General features: G+C 43.7%; 1 protein-coding gene across 2 annotated transcripts in view; it reads left to right on the top strand.

Moving 5' to 3' along the window:
- Positions 1–1,109: 1,109 nt before the first annotated feature.
- Positions 1,110–23,092, top strand: part of PGBD5 (piggyBac transposable element derived 5) — a 72,551-nt gene continuing 50,568 nt past the window's right edge. Inside the window, exon 1 of one of the 2 annotated variants that reach the window (XM_027721319.2) lies at positions 1,110–1,713. In XM_027721319.2, coding sequence (XP_027577120.1) covers positions 1,278–1,713 — 436 coding nt within the window. In that variant the 5' untranslated portion in view covers positions 1,110–1,277. The remainder of the gene's footprint in view (positions 1,714–23,092) is intronic. The other variant, XM_039379503.1, reaches the window with a different exon arrangement.

Below are 23,092 nucleotides of genomic sequence, written 5' to 3' on the forward strand. Positions count from 1 at the left end.
GCTGTGAAAGGGTGGGCTCGATAGCTGCTATCGCTGTTGGCAAGAAGGGAGGCAGGGACTGTCGCCTTAATGAGTATTTGTACAGTAACTAGCACAGCGGGATGCCCAATAGCAATAATAATAAACCTTGATCAGAGATTTCATACATTCTGGTAACATCAGACAGACTCTTCTGACTCCTGCACAACCGGGGGCCTCAGCTACTGTATGAAATCCTTAGATTACTCCAGAGATACTTCTGAATCATGTTTAACTAACCCAGCTAGGGCACGGGTGTTTTCACTTTCCTCATTTTACTTGTGCCACGATATTGCTTTTAGATCAGTGGTAATTTGGGAAGAATGGTTACTTCACACTGTACTCACTTCAGAAACCAACCTACATGCCACAGGCGCTCAGCCCCACAACCTGCAGAGAGCTGGATGGGCAGGAGTATGTGTGCCACTCCAGACCAGTGCAAAGCCTCCCCGGAGCCCAAGCCCGGTGGCAGGCCCAGCAGCCAGCGAGCATCTGGAGACAGGTGTCCCACAGTCCTGTGCTCCAGCACCTTCCCCACTTTCCTTCAGGGTCCGCCCCAGCGCGGGAGCTCTGTGCCCTATTTTGGGGCAGCGACGCCAGGGCCCCGACTGCTCACGCTCTCGTGCATGAGGGGCTGTGTGGCCCCGGCCGCGCCGTCGGGGCTCGGACCCACCAGGTCAACCCCTCAGCGCCTTTCTGCTCCCAGCCCTCTGCCCCCCAGGACAGCGGGAGCTACTGACGGGCCCGCAGGCACCGAGGCCAGCGCTCCTGTCTCTGCCCTGCGCGGCTGCAGCACCGCGGTGGCGGACAGCTCCGGCCGGGGCCGGGGCCGGGAGCGCACCCCCCTCCCGGCGGCGGGGCGCAGCGGCGGCCCCGCGGCAGCCGGCGCTGTGGTTTTAAATGGGTGGAGCGGCGACAGGCGGCGGGCCGGGCGGTGGGCGGCCCGCGCTGGCCCGCGGCGCCCATATAACCCCACCTCCCGAGCGCGGAGTGCCGCGGCAATTGGCTGGATGTGGTACTTGGAGATGTTGAGCTGGCTCCTTCCCCCCATGTCCCTGCACACACACAGGGGCGGGTGGTGCGGGCGGGAGCGGGAGGCAGGGCTCAGTCCCGGCGGCGGCGGCGGCGGGGCTTCCCCGACTCGCTGCCTGCCCGCCGCCGTGCCCGAGCCGCTCCTACTGCTGGGCTGCTGCCTGCGGCCGCAGGACCCGACCGAGCCGGGCCGAGGGGAGCGCGGGCGGCTGCTGGCGGCGGCCGAGATGATGGCGGAGGGCGGCGGCGGGCCGGCGCGCAGGAAGGCGCTGTCTCTGCTGGAGGCGGCCCGATCCCGCTACGAGAGCCTGCAGATCTCCGACGACGTCTTCGGGGAGTCGGGCCAAGATAGCAGCGGGAACCCCTTCTACAGCACCTCGGCCGACTCCCGCTCCGCCGCCTCTTCCCAGGACGAGGAGGACGACGAGGAGGACGAGGGGCGCCCGGGAGCGCCAAGCCCGCGGGGCAGGGCGGCCCGGCGCCGCTCTCCCCGGGCGGCGGCCACCCCGGCGGAGCGGCGGCGGCAGCGGCAGGTCTGCGGCGGCAGCGCCGTCCCGGGCGGCCCCGGCCCTATGGAGGAGGAGGAGGAGGAGGAAGCGGAGAAGGGGGGCTGGACCCGATCGCTACGAGACGTCCCACCCCCTCCCTTCAAGGATGGCAGCGGTACGAGGAGGGCAGGCTGCCGGGGCCGGGGGCGGCGAGCCTGGGCGGCCATTGGGGTGCCTGTGCGGGGTGCCCGGAGCGCGGCCCTCGCGTTCGGGTCGCGGCGCAGCCGTGGGACGGAAAGCCCCGTGGGCCCGGCTGCCGGCCTGGGCTGCTGCCCGGCCGCGGGGGCGGGAGATGGCAGGTGCCTCCTGCCCGGTCCCTTCCCGGGAGCGGCTCCCCCGTCCGGCTGCTGGTGCCCACGCGAGTGGGAGGGCGAGGAGAGGCCGCGTGTGCTTAGTCACAGCCATCCCCTCCCCGGTGGGGCTGTGGCCGTGCCCCAAGCCCGGCAGCGCCGGGTCCGCCGCGAGAAGCAGACAGTATGGGGTGCCCAGGCCCCCGCTGTGGCTGTGCTCCGGTGCGCGGGTGGCTCCTCGTCCCCACTCTCGGGTGGGGAAAGCCGCTGGTCAGGGCGCTGCGGGTGACCTGCCCTGCGCTGTGCAGAAGGGCTCTGGGAATGGGACTGGGATTCCCCCTGGCTGCAAGGTGTTCTCTGCAGCCGTCCCTGACCTTAACCCTTCTAGTGTGGCTTTTGGGCAGAGCGAATACCAAGAGAGTGGTGAAATGACACGGTGTGGCGTGCAGTAGCAGTGCACAGCACGGAGATCTCCGTGGACTGGCTGGTGTGGAGAGCTGCACCACTGGTTTGCCAGGAAAGCCATTATAACATATCTCTCTGCAGGCCTCGACAGCCAAGTTGACTGTGCAGTAGAGCAGCAAGGCATTGAAAAAAAGCGGTTAATGGCTATGAAGAGCTGGGATGTGAAATTCAGCATTTGCATCTGAGAATAGGATGTGATGATTGCTGTCAATTGAATTGACAGTTTGCCTGGCCTAAGGTTGCTTGTATTTGCTTTTTTTCAGTAGTGTTTAATTCCCTCATTTTGCTGTTGAAAATAAATGCTGAGGAGTAGTGTGCTGAAATTTGTGCGATGGGGCAGGCAGAAACCTATCTGAGGAAACAGCTTGGGATGAGGGAGGAAGGTGGAACTAGCACTGGAGCCCAGAGAAAGTTCAGTTGCATTTCTGACAAATGTGCAGATAAAAGCTATCTACCTCTAGAAATAGGTAGACCCTGTAAAACGTTTAAAAATCACCGATAGGTACCTCTGTAAAGAACTCCTAGGTTTTATTGAAGGTTCTTATTCATAAGCATACCTAAGATGAGGCTTTGGACCATAAGCTTCATGGCGTGATGCTATTTCAGCATCAATTTTCATTTAATTTCTCTGCCTTTGATGGCTTATTTCTTCATATCATTACTTTATAGTAATATCCTTTTTAACACAGAATTGGGATTACTGTTTTAATACTGGTTTGGAAAAGAATTAAGTTGGTGACCTGTTAATCTGGGAATTCATGTTTCCTTTGAAATAAAGGAGTCAGATTTATGGTTGACAGAAATAATTTAGATGTTTCATGAGGAAGGTGTATGTATATTGCTGTGAATATTTCCCCCAGTAATAATAGATGGAGAAGAGGTTGCTGCTGCCCTTTCATTCTGTTGATCATGATGATATATGCTGCTTGTTCTTCATAACACGGTGATTTGGTTTGGCGGAAGTTCAGTTAGTGTCGTGATTTGATATATGTGAAACATGTACCCTTTGTGATATTTTTATTTTTGACTGCTCATATTTTAAGCTGTGGAAACTACTGCATTGCATATAACTGAGCTCTTATAATTCTAGTTTGTACATTGACTGCTTTAAACCATGCAGATATCATCACTGGAGTCATGCTAAACATACATGTACTGGCACCCTTGTTGCTTCATTGGACACTGTTCTGACCCAAAAATTTGGATTCATACATCCTGAGGAAAAGGTCTCCACTGAGGTGAAGACAGCTGTTCTTTGCAGTGACAGCATGTCTTTCAGTTCCTAATAGAGTACAAACAAGAAATACGGGGTCAGACAGAGCACTGACAAGTCTGTATTCTCAGTTCAAATATGCTGGATGTAAAATGCTTTCTTTCTAGGTTCTGAGATTAAAAGGAAGAGGTTTACGTGAGATTGAGATAAAAAATATCTTTGGTTAGCATCAAAACTTCAGAGTGTGGCCTTTTGGTCAAAATCTCAAGGTTTGCCTAGTAGCAAGTACTTGATATCATCTGATGCCAGAAGACAAATGTCTCATGAGACTTTAGCCCCATTGATGCTGGAAATAAATCCTTGAATCAGACTAGGATCAAAGCTACTGTCAACCTCTGGTTTGGGAGACTGCCCCTTCATGAAAGGGACAGTGTGGGGGAAGAAAAGATTTAAGTTAGTTAATGAGAATGAGCTAAAGCTCCCATGAGAAAAAATAAAGACCCACTTAGAAAACTCATGGTCTTTTTAACTACAAGTAGAAAACACTATAACTTCTTTTTTACCTTTTAAATAAATTGCTTAATACTGCCTTTCCCTTCCAAGTCTCAGTATTAAACTTATGTCTTTAAAAAGGATTGTATCCGTCCCTAGATTTAATCTTGAGCACAGACAGGCTAACTGATACTTCATCCCAAAAATATACTAGAGACCCAGATGTGCTGGGGGCTGCTGGCAGTGTGTTAGATGGTTCAGTATGTCCTCAATCTGCAGTCAGTCACTGCGTGTATTCATGGTGACGCCTGCCTTCCTTGTGTGGCAGGTTCTGACAAACTGGGAAAGGTCTGACTTGACTTATGTGTGAGGAGATAAGTGACTGGCATTGCAATGCAACACAGTGCTGTTTGTGTCCCAGATTTTTGTTTTCTGCCCCTTCTTCAGGGATCTCCAGTTACTGTTGTTCCTGTTCCATTTAATAAAAATAGTGGGTACTTAGACTCCATGGGGGGGAAAAAAACCCAAAACAAACCAGCATTAATAGCTGTAGCTGACTTCCTTTGTTGAAATCCAAAATAGCTGTTAACTTTAACACAGAGGTTAGAACAGATGGCTTTCTGGCACTTTGTGTTATTTCAAGTTAAGCTAGTCTGTGAAATCATTCTTTTAGTTGCTGAGAAAAATCCCAACCATATTGTGGTGCCCTGATTTTTAAACTGGTAACTTGTGGCACTGTGTAGTTCTAATTAAAACAGATTGAGGAACAATTGCCTGTCACAAATATTAAAGCAGTAATGTGAGTTCCGAAGTACTGGGATATCAGTAATGGATAGGAGATCTTGGAGGCATTTGCTGAAATGCCTTTCCTTCACAAAGAGCTCCTGGCTACAGTAGGTCACTGTGTTTGAAAGGCTGATGGCATCCATGATCTTATGTTGGATCCAAGGTTATTGAGCTGGTTGTAGAGTGCAAAAGAATGAGAACAAACTGCTGCTAGGATAGGGAAAGCATAATTGAACTAGGGAGAGAGAGAGAGAGCAAGCAACAACTATTACAAGCTAGTATATGCCAGCAACTCAATGCAAACACTTCATTTCTGGTCGCTCCTGCCTCAGATTTAATTGGTGTGCTCTTCCTTCAGGAGTAGGGTGGCTCTGGGTGATGCTTTCCCTTGTTAGCTCAGTAATCTGACCAGGAACTGTTTGGTAATAGATAGAGGCAGTACTGGTTCTGGTCTCTGGTTGTGGAGGTCTTAAAAGGTGCAAATATCCTGGTATTGCTGCTCCTTGATTTTCCTGATTTGAGTTAGCTGGTGTTTTCTTCTTAGGATCCAATGGTTCCTATATCCATGTAGTTCAGTGACCAGAGAATTTGACCTCAGATGTAGGAGCACTTGTTTACTGTTAGGACGTTATGTTATTGTTATGCTTTAAGGTGGCAACAATAGTAGGGAAGCCTAAGCTAAAATTGATGTTGAAGTCCTCAAAGTTGTGGGCAATTAGTGCTACTGTTTCCTTCATTTTCTATGCCCTCCAAACCCTATTCTTAAGCCTATACCCAAGGACAAAATGTTAAGAATGTTCCTTATTCAAAGACCATAGCAGCTTCTCTTTGAGTTGCATTTAGAGAGTGAAAGTAGCTTTTATGGATTTCTAAAGTATTTCTCCAAAACATTAAATGTGCCGTAAGTTACCTTTGAAGAACATGCTCCAGTAGAACAGCATGCTATTGGGAAGAGGTCACATAGACCATGTTTAGCAATCTTGCCATCTTGAAGAGGTTTAAGCAAATATTTAAAGTAGATTTTAGTTCAAGAGCATGGACAGGCAGATGGGAAGGCAGCATTCCAGCAGCAAGAAACCTGGAGGAAGAGCTCTTGGGTCAGGCTGGGCCATAAAAGAGGGACATATACGTACTGCCACCTAATAGTTGTGGTGAATTGGTTCAAGTCCAGAATAGAATCTGAAGGTTTTAGTCTTACTATATTGATGTCAATATCTAAAGATTCTAGAGGAAAAAAAGTATGAAAGCTACTTAGTCACTTATGGCAAATTCTGCTTCAGAAACATCTGGGCCAAATTCTCTGTCTGTAAGTGGATAAAGTGACATAGATGTGACTTGTTCTTGCTTAATTATGTCATCAGAGAACTTAGCTACTTTTGACTTGCATAACCATACTGGGAAAAAAGACATATCTGTATAATCTGTTCTTACATTCTAATTAGAAATTACTTATAATGACAGTATCACAACACTTCCAGGAGGATATGATAAATATGTCACAAGGATGTACATTACTACTTTGCAAAGCCTTTATAGGATGACTTAAAGGCTTGAAGTTTTGCTAAATAAGTGAATTATGCAAAGGCTTAATATTTTCTATGTCTTACAAAACCTAGATGTACCTTTCAGGAGGCTTTACTGACTTTAGAGCACATTTTCCTGCTTCCGTCATGACTGAAGTGAACAAAGTACACGTGACAGCCTTATTGATTCTAAAATTTAGTTCAACTTAGCTATCCGTGTTCCCTTCTTCCTTTTGCCCATACCTCTGCCATTAAACATGCATTTGGGGAATACCCGAGTGTGTAGATAAACTTCACAGAAAAAAACCCAAACCTGTTCTTCTCTGCTTTTATGAAGAGAGTGTGTTTTGGTCAGTACTTGAGATATGAAAGTCTGTAAGCGCTGCAGATCAAGGTCTTCTCCATAGACACCATCTAGCCTTTCACAGAGAAAAAGCATATTTACTCCTAGATCTTTTATTGCATAGAGTCTTTTCTCCTTGCAGCTGTTGATGGGGTCATTTAAAAGAAGTAGATCAGTTCCTGCAGCCACTCATGTCCTCTTGTCGACATCCCAGAAACCATACAGCAAACAATTTTCTTGTCTGCATACCTTTAAGTCAATCTAGAGAGCAAGTCAGCCTCTCTGCTGAGTCTAATGAGGATGCTAATAGTGGAGCTGATTTGATAACTCTATATAGACTGCTAGGTCACAGGAAGTTGTCCTGGATGCCACACACTTAAAGGAATCTGGAAATGTCTCTTAGGTGTTCTTGTTTATATAGGTGTTTTGTTTCTCTCCTGTGTTCAAGCTTCTAAAATTTTGGAGTAGATGGATTTAGCAGTTTAGAAATACAAGGTACTTCCCAAAGGGAAGGTAATCATGGAAATAATTACACATCCTAACTAGAAGTCAGTGGAGTATAATCACTGAAATACCTCTTTCTTCTGAGTACTGTTAAAAATCGGGCATGTTATTAGAAAACAGAACAGGTGGACTCAAAAGGAATGCATGGCTAAGACAAGTGCATGAGAATACTACTGTTTGATGTCTCACTTCCTTGTGGCAAGGCATCCTTTTTAGGAGCTTATCCAATATCCCACTTCATATTCCTTAAAGAACAGCATGTTAATCAGTCACTGGCTCTGTTTGAAAATGAACAAACACATAGCTGAGTAGGACTTTAAAAAATTAAGCCAGAGTTCCTTGTCAAGAGATTGCGGGAAAATAGGCTTGGAAAGCTCCTGTGATTATTTTGGCTCTCTATAAATTACTCCTGGATTATCATTGTATTTTCTGTGGAAACAACTAATATTAATGTCACATGATAGAAAACATGCTCTTGATTCTGCTTTCTTGGATAACATGAGGGATTCACATGACCTGTATTGACAAACTATACTTGCTATTAGGAAGGACAGAGAATAAAACCAAGCAACTTCTATTCAGCAAGCAATACAAAGCTGTAACTTTGTTTGCAGCTGCAAATTGGGCAAGTTGAAGAGTAGTTGATGGGGCACACTGTAAGGATGCAAAAATCATGTCAGAGGGGGATAAACAGGAGATACAGAAGCCAAGAATATCATGTACATCTGTATGGATGGGGGAATTAGCTGTGTATTGGACGGGAAGATTACTGGACTGACATAAAAGATGCAGTGGGTACAAATGGAAGTGTTATTTCTAGTGAAGAAAAAGCAGAAAAAAGATGTAAAGCAGCTGCTGTTATAACTGTGATTCATTTCTGATTACATATGGCAGGGAGGTGGGTGTGTATGAAAGATTAAATTGAAGCATAAAATGAGAATATCTTCCTCTTCTTAAGTTGCTTGCAAAATTCACCGTTGTGGAAAGTCTGATCATCTCTGCTTTTTTTGGAAAGGTAGTAGATGCTGGCTAACTTCCAAGTGGGTAGCACTTGTAGGTGTGCAGTCTGGGGTCAGCATGTAGCTGTGAGTGTGTAGCTATTCCCACTGATGTCATGGTGCTGTCAGCTCCTGGAGGCACCCTGCTGATACAGGGCCTTGGAAAATGGTAATCATGTCTGTTCATGCCCAGAAAAACTACTTTGAAGAGGTTGTATGTATTGAAACTGATACATGTATGCACGTAGGCATATAGGATCATGGAATTGTTATGGTTGGAAATGACCTTTAAAATCATCAAGTCCAACTGCCAACCCAGTACCACCACTATGTTCACCATTAAACCATGTCCTCAAGTGCCATATTCACAAGTTTTTTGAACATTTGCAGGGATGGTGACTCCACCACTTCCCTGGGCAGTCTGTTCCAATGCTTTACAACACTTTCCATGAAAAAAAATTTCCTAGTTTCTAATCTAAACCTCCCCTGGTGCAATTTGAGGTCACTTCCTCTCATCCTGTCACTAGTTACCTGGGAGAAGAGACCAACCCCCACCTGGCTACTCCCTCCTTTCAGGTAGTTGTAGAGACTGATAAGGTCCCCCTGAGCCTCCTTTTCTCCAGGCTAAACAACTCCAGCTCCCTCAGCTGCTCCTCATAAGACTTGTGCTCCAGACCCTTCACCAGCTCCATTACCCTTTTCTGGACCCACTCCAGCACCTCAATGTCCTTCTTGTAGTGAGGAGACTGAAACTGAACACAGGACTTGAGGTGAGGCCTCACCAGTGCTGAGTATAGAGGGACAATCACTGCCCTGGTCCTTGCTGCCTGTGCTGAGGCTAAAAGAAAAAAAACTCAGGAACAGTTAATTGAGGGTGAGATAAGGAAAGGGTTTAACTTGTGCCGAGGCATAGATGTTACAGGACTCGGCCGGCTGTGCCTGAGATGTTACATTTTATAATACTATCTGTCCAATCCCAAGTGTTTCCACCCTGTAGCCTTTGCTCTGGTCCGCCCCGGGCCCACCTCCTGGGAATTGAGTCTGGGGTGTATTTCAGGATCCCCTTTTCATCATTCTCATCATCCTCAGAGCACAAAGGGTACACGGTCACCTAGTTCTTGACTGTGTTCTGTTGTTCAGGCCAAGATATGAGTGTTCTCTAAACAGCGAAGGCCTTGCCTTGACAAAAGACTAAACATTTCTACTGAATTCAGGGGTAGGATTGATATGGGGAGCGTGGAATGGGGTAAGAGGGTTGAGGAATGTGTAAACTACTTGTGCTAGAGGGTGAGGGAACAAGGGCTGCTGCTTCAACTTCTTATAAAACTTTTAAAGCTTACAAAATTAGAAAAATAAGAAACTAATAGGGGCTTAAGGCATCATCCTGCTGGCAACACTATTGCTTATACAAGCCAGGATGCCATTGGTCTTCTTGGCTACCTGGACACACTGCTGGATCATGTTCAGCCACCTTAACCCACGACATTCACTCAGCAGGTCACCTTGTCACAGGAGGAGATCAGGTTGATCAAGCGGGACCTGCTTTTCATAAAGCCATATAACTTAGACCGTTTGGGATGGGGATCTGGTTTTACTTGTTCTGCCCCAGTACAGGGTAAACAGATCAACTGGACTGCAGGGCAAGAGGAGGCCAGCCCTTCCCAGAGATAGGGTGGTGGTTCATAAACCTCTTGCTGTAGCAGATGAGTGAAAATGGACCAGGTTTGGTTTGGGGTGAGATATTCCCAAGATCTTGAAAAATGCAAGATGCTCTTACATCTGTCTTGGTGGATATGTTACATTATGGATATAAATACATATGTGGATATAAATTCTTATTTAGCTTTTCAAAGGACTTGTAGCTTGCTGGACTGTATTCCTGAACAGGATCGCTAAATGAGACCTTAAACTGAAGACTTTTTCTTATTTTTTGGCCATTATAGTTACTCCTTGCTTCTAAACTTGTCCTTTTAAATAGTTTTTGGTTGGTTTGAGATGAAGCAAAATAGTGTTTGAAGGTTTACACTTGTGAGATCTGCATGAATTCCCTCTTGAGAGGGATGAGATGAAAAGAAATTAAGCATTAAAATTTGGGATGCATTTAAGTGATATGTAGCTATTTTCATGGGGCTAACGTTGCAAATAGTTTCAGTCCTTTCTTTTAAGGGTCTTTAAAGAAGGGAGGTGGCTTTAAGCATATCAGAAACCTCCCCCATTGGGAAAAGAGTGATGGGTTTTGGAGTAAATGACATCATGCTCTTTCCCCTTGATGGGGTTGTAGTTGATGAATAAGGAATGACCTCTCAAAAAAGGCCTTTCTGCATCTGCTTCTGTACTACTGGGTAATGACTCACATTTAAACTGACATTAGAGGTGGTCTAAAACAGCATGTCAAACCTCTACAGCAGCCCCCTGTCATTGTGCCCTGTGGGGTGTGGGGGCTCCCTACAGGCAGGATGCTATGGGGGCTCCCCTGGGGGGTCTGTCAGAGCAGGGCTTGGCAGCCAGGGCCCATCCTATCACCCCAGCAGGACAATTGCAGCCAAGGGCACTGAGACAGCCCCAGGCACTGGGCACCTCCCTGGGGACAGGCCGAGGCTGGGTCAGGATGTGGGCGTGGGTGGGCCTGGCTTGGTGGGGCCCATGGCTGGGCAGGGCTGTGCCAAACTGCAGCCTGGCCCTCATGGGGTGGGGGCTGATGCCCTGGAGGGCTGACATGGGGACCTGGGCCAGGAGGGCCAGGTAGGGACCGTCAGGCATGGTGGTGACCTTGGGGCACTGGCAGCAGCTCCTTGAAACAAACTCCTTGGCAAAAGCCATTACTTTCTATAATGTCTTTTCCACAAAAAAGATGTTCAGAAGGAATTTGTCAGTGCTCAGTTGGGCCGTCCTTCTAACCCCCTTCCCAATGGCTCTGGGTTCTCTGTGCTCTGTCTGTGCAGCTCAGGCTGTTGGTAGCCAGCCATTCCCTCAACTGTGGAGAGCCTGGCTGGTTCCACAGGGTGACTGGGAGATAGTACAGTCTTTCTGTTTCATAGGTGCCCTGCAAGCTCCTTTTGGTTGAAATTACCTTTGGTGTTTATTTTTCATGTATGAAACAAAGTACCAGCTTGTGGTGGTTTTGGTGCGTGAAGCAGTTGTGCAAAATCAGGAGCTTGCTGAGCCTTGCAGAGACCCACCCTGGTCACTGCATTCCATGACAGACTTACTGCCTTGTTTTCTGTGCTGAATTCTTGAGGCAGGAATCATCTCTACAGTACCAGCTCCGAGTTTCACATAGTGCTTTGTGTTACACTACAAACATTGCAGAGATTAAAATATATAATGGGGAGAAGCAGGCAGATGCAGAAACCTCTGATTGAATAAATACTATCTAGTCCCTGTCAGGTATTCTCACTGAAATTGTCATAATGGCAAATGCCTGTTTGTCTTCATTTGAATTGAGTATGTCTGGCCCAGCATCTCCAAAAATGTGTCTCATAAGAATCTGGCAAAAGCTTAAATGTTCTGATGGAAGAATTTTTATTTTTATTTGAGAATTTGAAAGTTCCTTCCTGAATGAAGCTGCGGTTATTGAATTTGTTTATTAAATGTTTTGATAGCATGAAGTTGGAAGTGACTCCATGTACACTGGAGAACAAGCTGGGAATTTCCAAGGTTCTTCATAACCTGGAATAAACTGGTGTGGGGGGCATGGTGCAAGAGGGAAATGCTTAGTGTGAAGGCAGCAGTGACTAACAGCAGAAATGGAAAATGAAGGAGAAGAACTGTCTAGGAGAAAAAAGAACTGGACGTTGAAGCTGAACACCAGACAAGTGTGACTCAGTGTCATGTTGTTGTGAAAAGGCGAACATCCTCCCCAGCTATTTAAACGGAGTGTACAAGACTTGAAATGAGACTGGTTTGCCATTTAGGAGAGAGAGTGTGGGTCACCAGCCCAGGTGAGAAGCACACAGTTAACTGTGAAGAGAAAGGACTGAGAAGCAGAAACTGTACTAACCTGGCCGCCTTTTAGTATTCGGGTTTAAAGCTAAGGGGCTGTATGGATAAGTAAGGGCTATTATAGGAAAGGGAATTATCTGCCTTACCTGCTCTGAAAACTGAATATAAGGAATAATGGGTATAAATTGATGGATAATTAAATCAGACATGATAAAAACTCTAAGACAGTGCAGGACTGCAGAAGATGAAATGTGTCACTGAAAACCTAAGAACAAGTGTCATTAACCTTTTGTATCTGTTGTAGTAGACTGACTCCAGTATGTGTGCTGAATGGGAATAGAGGCCTTGGACTGAAGGACTTCCTGAGGTCCTCTCTAGCACTCTTTTCCTTTGTTTTAGATTGGTTAAGATAAATGCAAACACTAGGGAAGCTGCTTTAGTGGCAAGTTGTATGTTGGAATGTAGTACCTTATGAGAAAGAGCTGTGTGCTTGCAAAAGGCCACCTGATCTGTTAAGATGAACCTACCTCCTTCGCTTTGCCCAGGTAAAGTGGTCCAGGCACACATGATGGTTACTTAGGGTATTGTTCCCACCCTCACTTCTATGGTAATAAGTTGTGTGTTCATGAACCTTGTATCTCTACTCAAAAGACCTATTCTGAGGCTCCTTCTTTATGTTAAAAGCACTAATCTTCTTATGATAGGGATGCCTGATATGACACTATCCATATTTGGGAGATTAGTAATGCTACACTCTGGAAGCAGTTACTGTATCATCCAGTGGGGTCTAAGTTTGTACATGTCTTTGTTTATGACACTTTTTTCAGATATAAAGAGCTTCCTTGCAGCTGAATCCCAACACAAACCTCTGTAGACCATGAGAATGGATGCATGGAGGAAGACAAGCGCAGGTCTGGAAAAGGCCCAGCAAAATCCTAGTCCAGATGCCTGCAATAACTGATGACCATGTAACTGATGTCTTACCGAGAAAGGACAACAGAATGTCTACTCCATATTCATGTGTCTTCAGTTCATGGGTTGGGTATCAGAAGGTAGTTTCTGCACTTCTTTGTGAGCATTACAAAATTATTTCATCTTCAAAGACTACTATTGGCACTTAGGTCTTCTTTTTTCTCCTGATATCTACCTCAACTATATTTAAAGACATTTGATTTTTGGTTTTTATTGTGGTTTTTTTTTAGCTTTCTCTTAGTTTTTGTCTCTTTTTTTTTTCCTTCTCCCCTTCCTAGGCTAAAAATAAGAGAATAACAGATTTCTTCACAATCTTTCCTTGCAAGAATACACCCCTACTTCTTCTAGTAGTAGTTCCCTGTCTTTTCCAGTGTAGGATCAACTCTGTGTTGACAAATTGCACAGGTTTCTAAGTAAGGTTTTATGGTTCCTTGTTCAAAGGTACTAATATGTCACTATCTCTACAAAAGATGACTACTAACCTACTTAATGCTACTTAGAAAACCACTGTTTTAGAAGTCAATTGTGTGTATCACTTCTGCAGAATAAGAGATTGTGTCTGATTTGAGCAGATAATTAGAGAAAAAACTTTCAGTACTGGTTTGTAAGATTTATTTTGGCCAACAAATCCAAATTCTATCTAGTAGGATGATCAGCCTAGTATTCCTTGTTTGTGTTTTGAGCATATACTTGGTTCTAGTTCCATGTCCTGGTAAAAAAAGAAATAAAATCTCTCCCAAAGTCACCTACCTTTAGCCAGATAACTCCTTTAGCAGTCAAGGATCTGGATAAACAGGAGACATTAATACTCTTACTCATCCCTGCTGCTGCCAATTAACAAGTATCTAGCTAGAACAGATAAATTTGGCTTTGCTGTAAGTCATATCTCAGAAGCTTTCCCACTAAAAATGATTTTAAGGTGACCTGTGTATAATACAAATACTGTGCATTTGTCTTGATGTCCTTGATTAGTCTTCCCTCCAAAGTCTACTCAGTCTTTGAGAAATATTGGGATCAGAGTAGCAAGTTAAAGTCACCAAGGTCTTATTTCTCTTTGAAAGTTTTTGTTTTCACAGCTTAACATGTTACCTTGAGCATGGATTCACTTATGTTCTTGCTATGGGGCTCCAAGTATTTGAGAAACAAAAATATATACTAAACTCCAAGATTTGAATTTTTTTATGTCCTTGTCTGTGATACAGGTATTACAGCTTCTGATGTCCTGTCCTCACACTCATGAAACTTAGTCTCTTATGAACCTCAGTATTTGCCTTCAGAATGAAGCCAAAATCCTTGCCCTAACAGCTGAAACACACCTAGGTCATCATGAATCTGTCTGTCATGAAAATTACTCTGGCTTCACTTCCTCGTTATTCCCCTTCATCTCCCTATTATTTCGTTAAAGAGCATTTTTGATCTTTGTGTACAAGGCATGGCTGTTTCTGGTTAAGAGGGGTGTGAGTACAGCCAGAAGTACCTAAACCTACAATCCCACTTAGACCTGGGTAAATTCAAAACACATTGAACTATGTCAAGTGCAAATAGTAGTGCAAGCACCTACCTGCTTTCTGGGACAGATGGTGAATGTAAAATATTCAGCTATGGATATTTTTGAATTGGTACTGTCAAAGTGGGTACTGAATATGAAATGGTTCTAGAAATACAAAATGGACTTGACACTGTTAATGCTGTTGTTGAGATTGTACCCCTTTTTAAATTTCTTTTTTTTTTTTTTTTTTTTGCTGAGTTTAAAATAAACTAAGTGACCATTAGTTTCTTTAAAAGGAGCCATTTATATTGTATGCTGAAACAGAAACATTTGATAGCATTCTATGGGCAGATATTGTAGTAGAGTGAGAGAGATGTTAAAAATAAAAACTGTGCCTTTTCTTCAAGTCTTTTGCTGAAAGATTGACTCAGAAGGGGTCTGAGTATTGACCTGGAGCAGCTTGACATCGAGCAGTGCACTGCCAATTGTTCTAATTCCGACTTTCTTCCTAAAATAAAAGGGAGATGGGATTCTTTCTTTTTAAGCTGAAATGGGCAGCTAAAGGGAGAATCCCTAAGCACAATACTTTAATCAGAGAAAGAGCAAGAAATAAGTGTAACAACAGCTCTTCAAAACTTTACTTCCAAGCTTTCAGTTTCTACTGAATCCTTTTAATCTGTATGATAACCTCTTTCTAACCTGTTCTTCTCTGCTGCAGCATTTAGTTTCTCTAATTGTATTTTGCTTCCTAGAATTCTCTGCTGTCATAAAAATGAACATTTCTCTTATATCTTAATACAGATTCTACCAATACTTCACATTTTAACATCATGAAACTGTCATTATGAAACTTCCTTTCTTTTATTCTTCTGGAATTTTACTCTGCTGGACATCATGTCTCCACTGTTCCTGTTAAAATTGCAGCCAGTCAGGAGCAGGGATCCATCAAATTTTGCTGCTTAGTAAGCCAAGCTTTTTACAATTTTACTCTGCCCCTTGTGTCCAGGAGAAGGTAAAGGTCTTCCAGATTTTAAGTTCTCACCTAGCTTATGCAAAAGTAACTTTTAGGGGTGACAGCCTTTTGAACTACCCTTGCTGAAAGATGGCTTGCTTGAGTTCAGTCCTTATTAGATAGCACATTTGTAGTGAGAAGAGCCTGTAGGCTCCAATGGCATTTCCTGTGATGAAAAAGCTAGTTGGTGTTGAAAAGCAAGGTCATGTGAAACTACACTCTGCCTGTTCTTTCCTTCATAGTGTCACATAAAGATGACATCTGGTACTTCTAATATACCAAAATTATGGCTGGATGCCCCTGACCACACTGCTCACACTCTCCTGCTACAGCTGATGTTCCAGATCTGCTTTTGTGGTAGATGCAATATGTGAACAATTGTCACACCCACTACAACATCAAACTTATCTCTGAAAAGCTGGAAGGAATGCAGCATGCAGCCCAACAAAATTTGAGTTCAGTTCTAAAAGTGGTGTTTATCTTTGAGTTTGGTTATCCCATGATTATTCAATTTTCTTTTTGCATGAAGATTGCACTTCATGGGTATCAGCTGCCCCTGCATAGAGTTTTGAGTTAGCATTTTGTTGGGTCCAAGGTGTAAATGCATCTATGCTCCTGCTGCCTAATAGAAGAGACCAGTGGAAGTTTAGAGGCCAATGCACTGAGTAATGGGCCCAATTCTTTACAGCAAGCATTTAAGGGATATTCTCCCTTCTCCCTCACCTTTATACGTGGGAGTGGAGATTGGGTTTCCTGTGTCTGGTTCTTCCCTTGCTTTGCTCAGTGTACCCTGGAGTCCCTTATTCCCCACACATTGGTTCTAGAGTCAGGGGGAAGTGGACAAAACCAAGTGATAATATTTATAAAGAAAACAAAATGTTATATTTGTTTAAGCAGTTTTGTTGTGGCTGTTGTTTTTCTTCTCTTTGAGACTAGCTGAACTACCTGTTCTGCATACTGGTGGAGCTTGAATGCTTCCTAAAGAAAGGAGACAACACACAGATACATTTTAAGTTTTGCTTAAAACATCCATTGTAAGTTGCCTTGTCTGTAATTTAGAAGAGGGAGGAGAAAGTAAGCAAGCTTTTAAACTGAAGTAAAAAAAAAGTTTTTTTCTAAGCAGAGTCTTTAAGCACATCTTCTGCTATGTCTTCAAGGACTCTCTACTATACTTGTCGCTACCCATTCTTTTGCAGTCTGTTTTCTGTTTTTTTTTACAGACTGCATCACTTGGCATTGTAATACTTATGTTACTAAGTCATTTCTTTGGAGCAACCCTTGGCCAGAAGAAGTATGCTTAATCTCACTTTAAAAACTTGCACTTCAGTGTAGGGGTGCACTGATACCTAAGAATAATTTGATCATTGTAGTTTAAGGTTAAATATCTACCTCAGATGCTTTCTGCTGGGCTGGAGCTGAAAAGACCCTAGAAGAGATTAGTGTTGTCAATTAACTCCCAAACTGTAGCCTCAGAAATTTCTTAGAAGAGATCCCTTTTGATGTTTATTGAAAGTACAACTTGTTTGCTTTACATCCTTATAACAGTAGAAAGTTTGGTATCAGGTCTGAGTGGTAGAAACTAACATAAAGTCCCATGATCAAAAGGAAAAATCCATGTTTCCTGAAGAACACGAGTTTCAATTTGCTTGCCAAGGTTTGCGAAGAGTGGCCATAATCTATGGAGTGGTAGTTGGAAGGCCCAGAATAGGGACAACAGGACTGCAGGATAGACTACAGAGCATTTTTGTAGTACAAAGACATTCCCCTCTTTTCCTACCGCCACGCAGCCTCAGTTTTGCTTTTAAGATTAATAATTTGCATGGCTGACTGCAAAATGAGTTTGTGCTCTGGAAACCTGTTTCCACTAGAGAAAAACACAAGGCTGTTACATGTCCTTTTAATTTGTGAGTGATGCAAATTAAAAAGGTGAATATTGAGGGATGTGAATATAGTACATTATTCTTTGAATCCAGACAAGCGTATGAGCATGTGCTTAAATAAATGCATTTGTGGTACTACTTTAGGGATAGAGTATAGTGACATGAAAACTGTTATACTAACGCAGAAGTACTTCTGACTGATAACACCACTCCCCTGTTCTTACAAGAAGTCAGTTTTCTAGTGGGACAAAGGGAAATGACTCCTTTTTATACTGGTATAAAACCTACAGTAGATCAGCTGAAGCTTATAGGATTTGAGTGCACACTCAGCTTTCTGCTAAAGAGAGGGTGAACTGTATCTGCTAAGCTGCTTTAGTCCTGAGTGCAATTACTGAAGAACTCTAGAGCAGTGTTCTCCAAACATTTTTGATCATTCGCCCCTATCAGCAGAAGCTTTTTCATCAGGTACCCCGAATCTATGTATATTTATTTATTTATAGAATATATACATGCACTGCTGTAGTAATATACTATGTGCATTACAAAGCATACACAAAAATAGAAATTAAACCGAGATGAGATAAAGTTGAAGTAAACACAATGTAATTTATTTATTTTGTATTTGTTAACAATACAAAAAAATACTTTCTTTCAGCACCCTAGTAGATTGTCTTGTGCAGCACCCCATGTTGGAAACCACTGTGCTAGTGCCTATGAAAGGATCTTGATACAAAGCTCACGGCCAAGCAGACAGTGCCTGGCAAGCAGGACTGTGGTCATTTGTGTCCTGCTCTGGCAGACTGCTTCAGTCCAGATTCAGACAGATAATTTCTGTAAAGTGGCTTGAATCTCTCTGCCAGGGGTACTACCAGACCCAGATGTAGCTGTGATGAAAAGCAGTATGTTCACCTGCTTTCTCTGTCTTCTCTCTCCTTCCCAGATAAATAAGATTCTAGCTTGCCTAGCAGGCTTGGGGTTTTGATCATGCAAGGTTATAAAAACTCCAGGCCCAGCTTTGCTAATAATCTGAAGGCTTTTTTATTTCCTGCTAAAACATCAATGGGGGTTATAGCATTTCAGACTTAGTAGAGTCTGGCCCTTAAGGGAGGAATGTAATAAGTTCTTCATATGGAAGGTAGAATTCACCTATTCAGAACTATTCACAATAAGCAGGAAAGGAGCTGCATCAGATGATAGAAGAAACTGATGGGGTTGAATGAGATGCAGCAGGTCTCTTTTCTTAATTTTAGTTTATGAGGCATTCAACATAAATAAAGAGTGAATTTGAGAATAAAATAAAATTAAAAGAATAAAATGTTTAAATGAGAGCTTTGTGAACATAGCAACAAGTGGCCAAGGAACTGGAAGGGCCATGTAAAGGAGCAAATCTGTCTAAAACCAACTTCAGCAGTTAGGTCCAGAAGGCTTAGGAAGCGGGAGGCTCCCTGTGGAGATGTATATTCTTCTTCTGTATTTGCCTTACTGTTTCTACATACAGAGCCAAGAGAGCAATGAGAGCTTGAGGTTCTCGGATACTCCTTTCCCTGGGGGATTCCATATTCAAAAAGCGCTTTAAAAGCCTAGAAAATGAAAGAAGGTTTGGAAACAGGTGCAGCGCTGTTAACCTGATTGGAGCAGCAGCGTACGCTGATCTCTTCCAGAAAGCAGGTTGACACCAGGGCTTCTGATGGATGAACACTGGCTAAGGCCTTGTCTTAGTGAGGGCATGAAAGAAGTTCTCAACTTTCTATGAAACACAGTGGCAAAGAGACAGAGATGCTTGGATGTCAGTAGCAATAAAAGGAAAAAGAATTTTGCCATGTGAGAACAGTGACTTGCTTAAATAACCCTCAATTGTTGCATAAGTGGAGGCTGTGAGACATCTAGAGAATTGAGTTTTCCTCATAGAAAATGTTGTGGTACTGGATAAACGCTGATGTGCTCCACACAGATGTTGGGCATTTCCTTGCCAGCAGAAACTGGCCAATGCAAGGAGGAGACTTGCAAGAGCAGCTCTATGTGAATTGTTTCGCATCTACTGTGTAATTAAATTGATTTTGGTGGCCTGGCCGTCTGAGCTATATAGAAGATTACATTTCTGCCTTTGATCACTTATGGAAGTATGTATGTCACCTTACTGGTGTTTTGGTTTTAAGCCTATAGATTTGAATCCATGCTTTAAGGTTTTCAGTGTTTTCATTATGTTGAGGATGATTGAAGAGAGTGTAGATGTGGCATGCTCATACCTGTGGATTGTAGGAATAGAGGCAGAGAATACAAATTTCAACACTTTCACATAACGTTACACTGTCTTCGAAATGAGAGAAGAGCAGTAGTTATGATGTTTGATCTGTGCTTACCTACTAATTAGGTATTCCTTGACAGAAAGAGTTTAACAGAAAAATGGTTTATGAAAGTATTACTGTAGATGCCAATACTGTGTTAATTCACACAGGTCAGTGCTTGGGAACAAGGGGGAGAAGTGAAACAGGAACCAGAAGGGGGTTGGGACATCTAATCTTTCTTTTTGAACAGCCATAGGCTGGTTGGGCACAGGTGTGGATCTTTATTCTGTGACTTAAAACTGAATATCATACAGATGGACACACTGCTAACCAATGCTGGCCCACCTGTACTATCTGACAGCTATTCCTTGTCTCAGAACATGTGACCTTAGAAACAGCAGTTGTAGACTTGAAAAATTCATACTAACATAAACCTCATCTCATTACTTCAGCGAAATGCCAATGGAATGGGAAACTTTGAGGTATGGCAGTGTCTCAAAAATGCAGGAGGAAGGGGGGAGAAAGCAGCAGAGAAGTGGAGCCAGGTGAAGGTCAGGGTCAGATAACAGCAAGCAGCTGTGAAGGCTGAGAATGTGCAGAATGGAGCAAAAGAGAGCAGGGCATAGATTCCAGTACCAGCCTGAGACATGATAAGCCAGAAAACCAGATGATATGATTAACCAGAGATATTAGAGCATATCAGTCACAGACTGAAACATTTATGGAGGCTCACTTCCAGTTCCTGAACTCAGGAAGTATTTTCTATATCTTGATGGGCAGGCAGTTTGGAAGGGAAGCACCACTTCTGTCTGAGTGACAGTCAAAATTCACAGCCCTTATTTAAATGAAAACTTTTCCAGTTACTTGTCACTGAGTAAATACACTCCATCATATCATGAAATCATAAGCCACCCTGATACGAAAACAGCAGCTTACATCTTTTCACTTTTTAGAAAGTCAATCTTTAAGTAGATAAGAGCGTGCAGGGCAGGACATGGGGCCAGGAGTTACAGAGCAAAAAACATACTGTGAACTTCCTTATTGCTATGTTAGTAAAACTTTACCTTAAACATGCATTTGACTCTGCATGTCTGTGTCTCTGTCTATGGCCTCTAATTGTCATTGGCTTTTGTTCCAGGTAGATAATTTTCAAATTGTGGAGGATCTAGCTCTGGTATAGTCATCCAAAGATCTGTTCTGAACCCTACTGTGAAGACTGTGTGCTTCTTCTGTAAGAGAAATACTATAGCTAGGAAATGTGAAGCTCCAGTCACTGAGGTCTCAAGCTATAAATATCCTAATCTGTGGTTACAGAGTGGGAAGCTATTATTTCTGTTGTGATAATGCCCAGAAGCCTCTGTAGGAATCCTTAATGTGAGGTGCTTGGCACTTTGCAAACAGAAGGACACCCTTTGCAGTAGTTATTCCCATGTTACTAATTTAAATTTACCTTGCAGGTGCATGCTTTATAATTATATTTGCAGATTCAAAGAACTGATGTTTGTTTCTGTTTTTTATATAGCAGAAAGATTTATTGGCTTTGTCTTCCACTCCACTACTTAATATGACCCAGATTTCATCACCAAGAACCATTTTTAAATTTTTTTTTTAATGTCACCACACTGTGAAGTTCTTTGAAAATCTCTACTGTATGAAATGTCTGTTGTTGCTAGGTCCGAGATGAGAAATAGAAGCTACTTTCTCCTTTTATAAACTGAAGTATGTTCTTATAGAAATTAATTCTTATGAAATGTTTCAGCCTTTATTGTTTCACATGTTGACAACCCCCAAGAAGCCTGGACAAGATGACCTCCAAGTATAGCTGTGATCTGGGTTTCTGGATGACTACCAGTAAGCAATACCAGTCTGGTGACCTCAAATCTTTTACCTACCTTATCTCAGAGTGCAGCCTACTAACCCTGTGTTTGAAGAGATAGACTTTGGCTCCAGAGTAACAAAGCATCTTGCCTGTAAGGCTGTGGGGGAAGGCACACAATGCTTTTATTTGCAAACCTAGTTCCACGGCCTGGTTCCAGCTCCACTTGCACCCCGGCAGCTGTGCGGCTTGGCGTGGGCCGTGATGCGAAGCAGTTCTGCAGGCTGCACATAGCAGCTGGGCAGAGGGTGCAGGAGCGGTGCTGTGTTGCTGAAGGACTGGTGAGGATGAGTGGTGCTGTGCCACTGAGGATCCTGCTCTGACTTCATGCACTATTTAGCTCTGAGTTGTGCTTCTGGCTTGCTCTCTGCAGATACAACTCCCTGAAAGCCTTCCCTGGGGGTGCAGTGACTTGTAAACACGTTGGTGTCACCCCGAAGTTAACACAGGCAGAACAAGTAATAAATCCATCTCTTTCACAGGGGACTGCCTTTTTTCTTCAGTCTTCATTGTTGAAGAAATGCGCTGATTTCTTAAAACTGACGAAGTCTAGATTTATAAGACTTATTAGGAACCCTAAGCAGTTGGAGTGCTGTGGAGTGTGCCACGTGTCCCGCGTGTGGTAAGAGGATTAGGGATGTTGATGTACACAGCATAAAGAAGTCATTTATTGAACTTTCTGGCTGCTTGCCTATTTTGAGTTGAGATGTTCAGGCAGCCTGTAACATTGGTCACTTCTAAGGGCAGGCAGAAAAAGAATGGAAAAAGGCAGTCTAACAACAGGGGCAGGAGAAAAAGTACAAAAATAAAACAGAAAGCACACAAAGTGATACTGTGCATGTGTAAAGGAGCCCTGACTCTAGCAAGATTGCACATATGTGATCTCCACTTGCACCTTATGTGTCCTAAGAAAATATTTAAACATTCATCTGCCCCTAAGCCTAATGCACCAGCAGAGAGACGTGGTTTGTAATTTCTTGTTCTAAGGTTTTTGAGGGTGTTGGGGAAGAACGTGGAGGATAGAAAGTGAGGAAGTTACAAGTTTAAAAGCGGGTGTGTAAATGCAGATGCATTTTGGAGTGACAAGAGCTCCTTTGCCTCCTAGTCTGGGGTGATAGCAGCAGAGAAACCTTGTCTTACTGGTCAGTTCATGAATCACAGAATCAATTAGGTTGGAAAAGACCTTTGAGGTCATTGAGTCCAACCTATGAACACCACTAGGCCAACTAGACCATGGCACTAAGTGCCACATCCAGTCTTTCTTTAAACACCTCTGGGGATGGTGACTCCTCCACCTCCCTGGGCAGTCCATTCCAATGTTTAATCCCTTCTGTGAAGAAATTCTTCCTAATGTCCACCTAAACCTCCTCTGGCACAGCTTAAGGCTATGTGCTCTTATCCTCTTGCTGGTTTTCTGTGAGAAG

The sequence above is a fragment of the Pipra filicauda genome, unplaced genomic scaffold, assembly GCF_003945595.2.
Source record: "Pipra filicauda isolate LSUMZ 115617 unplaced genomic scaffold, ASM394559v2 scaffold16_size7369187_pilon, whole genome shotgun sequence".
Taxonomy (NCBI): domain Eukaryota; kingdom Metazoa; phylum Chordata; class Aves; order Passeriformes; family Pipridae; genus Pipra; species Pipra filicauda.